Genomic DNA, 8,624 nt, shown 5'->3' with positions numbered 1-8,624 from the left:
CACAATCAAAGAGTTTATCCACCTTCAACAGCAAAACTGATGGATTTAATCATTTGGACAATATATCAACACTATACTGTCCATCTCTGTATGTGCGCTTGGAAGACAAGAACATGGCTATAGCAGCACTATTGGAAAGCAATATAAAAGGGACCACAATAAAAAAGATGCAGCATGTATTAGAGCTATTCAACTTCTGAAAAAATATCAAAAGCCTAAATTACCTCTTCTTTTTAATTAGCTAGAGTTGATTTAAAAATAAGCACCATTTTGACTAATATAGGCCTTGTCGCAAACGTTTTTTTTTTAAACTTTTTGCACCACTGTTTTAATGCGGCTTGAAAAAAGGTATATGGTTTCTCTGTGACAAAATGAACACATATTTTAAAAACTTATAATATTTAGCAAGAATGAGAAAAAGGCTTTATAATTTGAGAACATGTTAGTGTATAATTAGAGGTTAATGACTCATCTATTTTGAAGATTTAACCTTTTAAAAAGTAAAGTATTTATTAGAATATAAGTTGAGAATTTTTGCATAGCTTGACCGAAGGTGCAACCTAAATGTGATTTAAAAGATATAAATAACAACCACTAGGGGGCACTGTAGGTGTGTGTATCAGTATTTGTTACTGACACCAACGAAAAAGAAGAATTGCCTTTTAATCTTTCGCCAGACTTGGCGAAATTGTTCCAAAAACAACACAGAGGATGAAGAATTCAAAGGATTTAGTCATTTGAAGTAATATAACGAGTTTAGTTTACTTGATATTATGTTTCTTATGCTATGGTTGTCTGAATTATTGTTTTTTTGCTAATATACTTTATTACTCCTTTGTGTCATAAAGCTAAATAAGCATCAATGTGCTATAGTGAAGCGTGCATACAATCAATGTATTGTTGCTACAGTATTTATTTTGTTGCTGTGATTTGCTTTTCATGATGAAATGTTCGTTCTTGTTACGGAATTTTGTTACACACATTTCTCCCAAAAGTGTGTCTTTAATGTGCTTTTTTGGACTGCTGCGACTTATACTCTGGAGCAACTTATATTTCAGTAGTAAGAGTCAGTGGTTCATATGAGTTGGGGAAGGACAATTCTTTGATAATATATAACATAACTTGATAATAGTGAAAATATAGTCATTAAAACATCTTAGTAAAATGCAGAATTTGTATTACTAAACAGACATGGTCAGTGTATATATATATATATATATGACAATAGTGGGTCTCATTTGAGATGGAGATTTCCACACAGAGCAGATTTGCATTTAAACCAAAAAACTGTCATGCTCTGGTCATTTTCTGTTATTTTGATGACAGAATTTGCAAATTTGAAAAAGACCCTGTAAAAACAAATAACTCCACAGATAAAATAATATTTGTTTTTTAGATCAAACATGTTTTTTTTTACAGCTGGACAGATTCCTGGTGATATTTTTATATCATCATATCTTTCTAGTGAAGGTTAAGCGAATGGCCTGGAGGATCAATATCACAAAAGACTGTAATTGCAGGACAAAGAGCATTTAAATTGCACGCTTAAGAATAATGGTGCCCATTCTGTGTATAACATACTCCTGGGGAGTGTGTTATACAGAGCACAACAATGGCAGAACTCACTGGTTTGACAGCAGCAAAAATAATCAAGAAGGGTTTTTTTTCTCTAAATTTACTCTGTCTGTAATAAAATGATAAATAAATCTTTAATGTAACAACATTACTGTAAATAGAGTTCCAGTTTCCATGTCTAACAGCTTATAAGGCAAATGCACACTTGGTGTTGCGTCATCTACTTATAAAATACTTGTCTTAGATCTGAGAAAAATGATTTATACAGAAAATACACTGTGCTCTCTTCGTAGACTAAATATGCAACTTTAAATCTTTTATTTTTTTCCAATTTAAAAATATATATAAATAGTCCATACTAAATTTTCAATATCTAACCCATAGGTCATGACTATGTAATAAGAAGCTTACTTGGGTCAGTTTTTCAATAGATTTTGACATACATCTGTGGGGCGCCAATTCAATAGCCCGGCTATTAGTAGTGTATTTAGGAGATTTTACCCCTGTGGGAAACTGATAAAAAGCCTTTCAGATTTCATGTCAAATTTTTCTAAAGATTGTTTCGTCATGAAAATTAAACTATACTGTCAGGGCAGGTTACTAAAAAGTGAGAACAAAACAAAAATCGAGCAATCTTTTGAGTTTTGAAAAAATAGCATGAAGTACACAGAAGTATTTTGGAACTTTACAATTTTTATTGTAAAGTTTGTGTCATGGCACCCATCCACTTTAAATCCTTTCTTTAACTGGTGTCAAGAAATAGGAAAAAAGACTACCATGTACATATTTCTCCACAATATTTTATTTCCTGTAAGCTTTCCCATAAAAAAAACAATTCCTCGTCTAACACCTTCATGTTCTATTTTTTCTAACCTGCAAGTGCAGCTCTGGAGTTAATGAATCTTTGTAATTAGCGTTGAATTGCAGTGGGCGCCAATTTTACCGCAGGCTACAAAACATTGGAAAGTCAAGCCCTTATGTCCTTCTGCAGTCATCTTCCACTGTCTGCTTCCATAGCTTAGTCCACTGTGTCACTTCATTTACCAAAAAAAATGTATATCAGTCCTTTCAACACAGCCATTAAACATCACTGAAAAATATGAAGATCAAAGAAGAACAAGTATACTATTCCCCCCTTATTCGCAGGGGTTAGGGACCAGAGACATTCACGAATACCACAAATCCGCGAATACGGAGAACCACCGTCCCTGTCTCACCCCCGCGGCCAAAGAATGTCCATTATCGATTTATACTCAAGTTTCATACAAACGGCTTGAGTTGTCGAGTTTTGTGACGAACCAGAAGAGTCACGTGACTGAAAAAAAAGTGAATATGTGAAACCACGAATAAACTGCAATGAAAGAAACGCGAAAAATCTAAAGGGCAGGCTTTAAAAAAATGGATGGATAAATGAAATTACAGCAGAATGAATGTATTTTTCTTAAATCCAATCGTACTTTTATGATGGAGTGGTATGTTTAATTATAGATACCATTGTGGCCTGTTATATTCTTATACATTTGTATTTATTCTTTTTATCTTTAAAAATTACACTTGTTGCATGACACATAGGTAACTTGCATATATGCTTGATGCTGTTGAGGAAAATATTAAAGAACCTCAATTTGATATGAAACATATAGCTCTGCAGTTGCTTTGAACACAGCGGGCACATTGTTTCTGGTCCAGTACAAAATGATAGCTTTTCACTGTTACATAAACAGCATTTTTGTAATTTTGTCATGAATAGCATCGGAGGGGAGGTCGCTGAAAAGAAATATACCATCTGTCTCAGTGCTGCAGCTTGAAAATCACTTCTGGAATCTCTTTTTACAGATCAGTGGGAAGTCCAGGACACTTTCCTCGCCACCTCCGAGTATGCTAGTTTGGAAATCTCAAGCTTTCTTTTTCTAGTCATGTTTTTATGGCTTTCAAACCACACAGCTGTGAGTTCGTGTATGAGATGCATCAACAAGTAATTTGGCAGCTGGAGGCGAAAGAGATTTTTTTTTTGACATGTTGATAATATCGGAGCTACATCATTTTGTTGACAACTTTCAATATAGTTTTGCTGTGTGTGGGATATGCGGGGATGTGAGAAATAAATTATGCCTTCAGACACAACTTGAGAAGACTTACTGGTTATTTCCAGGTTTTAAAATTCAAAAACATGCAACTTTTATTTATAGTATTTTAATAAAAAGTCAACTAAACAGCTCTGAAATTTCTATATGTATGCAGGACTTAAGAGATGAGGCTTTTTTACAAATCAATAAACTGCATTAAAGTTAGCAACTTTTCAGATCTAAGGCTTAAATTAAGATATAATCTCTGTTTAAAACTGAGGTTATATCTGGAAAAAACATGATTGTACTAATGGGACAAAAATAACAGGTTTTGAAGTCAATTGTGCCACAAAAAAGAAAGAAAATCCACAGAAAGATCAAAATTTCTATGGATTTATTCCAGTTTTGTGTGGCCTCATAATGAATTGTACTTCTTTTTGAAAAATGCATGCAAACCTCCTTTTCTGGTATTTCTGTGGATTTCTAAGAGAATGAGATTAAGGGCTTGGTATAACTTTTCAAAATGCCAAACACATCCAGAGTGAGGGGAGTAAATACCACCCAAATGTCACGAAAAGACTGTACAAGTCAAACTAAATTGGCTACTACAGGCACAAACACTTTCTTATGCCCCAATTTTGTGTTTGCCACTCTAAAAGGCAAGCGCTCTGGACTCTAACACATCTGTGGAACATACACACATAAGAGCAAGGCCATGATTCAAACACAGACCCCTTGCTTGGTAAAGGATTTATCAAATTAAAAAAAGAAGAAAACTAACTAAAAAAAAAACTTAGTGTATTTAAGCAATAACCTTTTTATGTGCACTATTTAAATCAAACATTTAAGCGTTGATTTATTTATACTTTAATCATATATTAGACGTTTTAAATATATTTTTGCATAAAAAGGCTGTAATTTGAAAGATTTCAAATGACTAAAGTGCAGGTTTTTGATGAGAAAAAACACTGAAGAATTAAAACAGAAAAAGCAACTGTAAAGCAAAATAAAGAAGTCTATATTTGGGCTTTTCTCTACACTCAATGCTTTGGCGGTTGGCCAAAGGTGAGCGGTGTCTCCAATCGTGAGATCAAAGTAGTCCAGATGTCCCTCTCCCTAGCACCTTTTGCTTGTATGAGGAACCCTCTAGCTTTGCAAGCCAAGTGGGATGCATAATCACTCAAGAATACATTCATCTCAGATGCAAAAACATGTGCATGTAACGTGTGCTGTCCTCACTGTTGCCACTTCCAAAAAATGTTCTTAAGTAAAGGTGCAAAACGTCAAATGGTTTGATAATGCACATGAAACACTCTCCATGACATCTCTTGATCTATTTTTAAAGCGTTCCCAGAGGTCTTTTAAATATGATTATGTATTTTTTCAATCAAAATTGTAAAAATCTGTGTTCTAGGAAATAGTTTCTGTAGAGCGGCAGTAGTTTATTAGAAAATTGACTCTGAGTTGTGGATAGGACTGTTGGTGTGGAGTAAGCCCACCCCCTTCCCCATCATCCATCTGTTTACATGCTCTCCTACCATCTTATAGCCCTTTACCCATATAAAAATAGCAAGCAACATTGGAGCTACTTTAGCGCCAGATACCAGCATGGACAAAGAAAACTTAAGACATAAACGGATCTAGTCGATGTAGTAGCTCCTACATCACACCTACAAGCTTTTTTATTTTTTTTTTTTAAATGTCTGCTGCTGCTTTACAACTATTTCAATAAAGAATACAATTTTAAGCAGAATTGTCTTTAGATATTTTCCCCATCATCAGAAAGATGCCACAAGGACACCTCTTTCAATTTTAGTGGGTGTTTAAAGGTTATGATAAGGTCACTAAAAGAACTTAATCTGAAAAACAAAACATCTGATGCATCGTTTGCAACTGCTCGAGCAAACAACCCTTCCACTGTTCCGTGTCAAATTCCCTTTATCCTGGCTTTGCGCGGCATTATTCCAACAGTCCTGGGTGAACGGCATCTTGAAGTAAATCCTCTTTAGTCTCACATTGCATTTTTAATTGAATGCTAATCACATTAATCTGTCCCTGAGTTGGAGTTTTAGAAGCTCTTTGAGTGACGCAGAAACAACAATTCAAAAAGTACAGTACTAAACTTGATTAAAAAACATTTAAGAAATCAAAAAACTCGATTTGCAATCGAACATTAGGACCCTTTTCGTCTCATTTCCCATGCACTGACACTGATTTCTGGTGTTGAAACCCCCAACCACTTTCGTCATTAAAGCTGCAAGGTCCTGCCTGGCTGGCGGCAGGAGATGTAGTGATCTATCAGCAGAGTGCCAGAGTTTTGCCATTAGAAAACCATCTGCAAGCAACAGCGTTTCATTGGCGCTAGAAGTCTAGCGAGGCCCGGTTGAGAGGAGGAAGGGAGAAAGCAGTGAGCCCTGAGTTCTAGGCAGTTTGCTTTGATTGATATGAAACATTATAGACGACATGGGAGAAGTACGCAGAAAGCTATTTTCTGTTTTATTTTTTTCCCCCTACCTTTTTCCTTCACAGACAAAAGCTTTGCCAGAGTTTGTCAGTGTGTGTCAAAAAGAAAAGTGACAAGTAGAGAAGTACAGGAAAAGAGAATAAAAGTGGTTCAAGGCCAAGCCTTCAGAAAATGGACACAAACACACTCAATGTCCAAGGAAAGACGTAAAAAAGTACAGTCATGGTGCAAAGGGCAGCACAATTACCAATGTTCTTTCAAGAAAACCAAATGTGCTTTTTTTGTGTGTAGTTTGGTGATATAATATGTATCAAGATGAAACAAATGAACTATTGCGATATATCGCCAAATCTATTTTTCCAGTCACCCGTAAAGCACCCTACACATTCCAAAATTTTATCTGAACATCCCAAAGAGTCCGATTTTCTTCTAGCTCAAGTTGTAAATTGTTTGTTGCATTTGGGTGAGTACGGGCGGCCGTGGTGCAGCGGTAGGGCTTGCCCACCCATGTGTCGAAGTGTCCTTGGGCAAGACACCTAACCCCAAATTGCCTCTGGTGGGAGGTTGGCGCCAGTGTTCGGCAGCGGAGCCACCACCAGTGTGTGAATGTGTGTGTGAATGGGTGAATGGGTCTGTGACTGTGAAGCGCTTTGGGCCCTCGAAGGAGGGTAGAAAGCGCTATACAAGCATACACCATTTACCATTTAAAGAAGCAAAAGTTGTGGTCTAGTAATAACAATTTCAAAACAATGACAATTTTTTCAAGCAACATAACCACATAGTTAGAGGCTAAAAAGAACGTTTCCCCACAAAGAAAGTAGCCTTTTTTGCATTGCATAGCAACAAAGTATGTAAATATTACAAAATATAGTGGTATGTAGTAATAAAACAACATAAATACCTAATAATCTAAACTAAAGTATATTTTTGTAAAAAGTGAAATATCATTTTTAAATTGTATGCAATTCAGTACTAAGAAAAGTAAAATCCCCAATCCTGAAGAGTAATGCATCACTGCCTGGAAGAAAAAAAATTGAATTGTTTTACTATTAGATTTCCTCTTCTCCACTGAGACCTCAGTGCTGTAAAGAAAAGCACCAGACCTACAGAATGTTATCAGAAAAGCAGCCCTTCAAAAATAGTAAAATCTAAAAGGAAATAAAAATGAGGCGGCCAGTCCTGGATGATATCTACGAAACATTTTGAACTTAAGATCCATTATATTGAATCAAGCTTGATTTATAGCATTACACTAAACATTTAAAAAAAGGCTAAAATCAATATGTAGCCACTAAAAGGTTATATAATGTAATTAGTTTTACATTTTACTGGCACTGGATGAGTCATGTCATATGTCTTAAGAGGCCTTAGTTTTCCTCTTCGGCAAACCAGTATGGCAAAAAGGCTGCAATGAACATATATCACATGTACTCAAAACCTTAAAAAGAATCCTCAAAAACTGAACTTTTCTTTGATTTATGAACTTGTATTTGTATGTGCTCCATTAAAAGCTCAAAATAAATCAAGATGAGGCTCTTTAAAAAAATAAAATGAAATAAAGTGGAAAACGACTTTATAGTAATTTGTCACTTTTGTCATCAATAACTCCCTTGCAAAAGCACTCAATTCTTTAACGTGTGCAAAGAAAATATGATCTGAAAAACAACAAACTTCATTTTATTCTTTTTGGCTGGCACTCACACAAAAGGTTGATCAATAGCTATGAAACCTAAAAAAATGTTTCAAAATCCTGCACAATTCCTGATGTTTTTGCATTCTTTAACGTGCTTTAGATTTTCTAAAAAAGACATTACATGAACAATTATTGGCTGTATGTTGAGTGAATCACTAAGCGACTTACCTGAGAAGAGGCTGGAAAATTACAGTGATGTTCCTGGCTCCCGGTTTGCAGACAAACTTCATTTCTCCTCCTTCAATCAGGTTGTCATCTGCACCACCTTAAAAACAAGAAACAGAACTGGACATAAACGTACTAAACTGGAAAGGAATTAGGGACAATACAAATGTTTTTACATGGCAATTAGATGAAAAGTGAAAAGTTAAGAATTAAATTATGTATTTAAAAAAAAAGATAATCACTTCCCTAAGTTAGCAAAGTACATGTTGCCTAATTTTTGAAAAATGTTTACTGAAAAGTGTCTGTCTTCACCAGAGACAGTAATGATTCCTCGTATTCAAATACTCAATCATCACATAGATACAGCATAAGCAATAACAGCCTCACCCCCTGATCAACAAGGCTCTCCGTCATAAATCAAAATGCTCCCACATGCTTACTCCCCCACAAGCCCCTGCGTCACAGTGTGGGTGAATCCAACACCTAACAGGGTTAATCAGAAAATCATTGTCATGCAACATCCTGGGGGTGGGGGAGACTGCAGCAGACAGGGAAAAAGGTGAGATCACAGGGGAAAGAAAGAACACCGAAGCTCATTACCTTCACTCATCCTGAAGTAATCGATAGAATTGATGGAGAAGAAATTGCCACTTGTTATTAA

At 35.5% G+C, this 8,624-nt stretch overlaps 1 protein-coding gene across 1 annotated transcript in view; it reads right to left on the bottom strand.

Moving 5' to 3' along the window:
• exoc4 (exocyst complex component 4) overlaps nucleotides 1–8,624 on the bottom strand; it is a 143,182-nt gene that overhangs the window by 85,200 nt on the left and 49,358 nt on the right. Inside the window, exon 11 of the mRNA XM_024287903.2 lies at nucleotides 7,967–8,063. Within this exon, the coding sequence (XP_024143671.1) occupies nucleotides 7,967–8,063 (97 nt within the window). The remainder of the gene's footprint in view (nucleotides 1–7,966; nucleotides 8,064–8,624) is intronic.

Source organism: Oryzias melastigma, linkage group LG23, assembly GCF_002922805.2.
Source record: "Oryzias melastigma strain HK-1 linkage group LG23, ASM292280v2, whole genome shotgun sequence".
Lineage (NCBI taxonomy): Eukaryota > Metazoa > Chordata > Actinopteri > Beloniformes > Adrianichthyidae > Oryzias > Oryzias melastigma.
The sequence above is the reverse complement of the archived record's forward strand: the minus strand, read 5'-3'. Positions and strand labels throughout refer to the sequence as shown.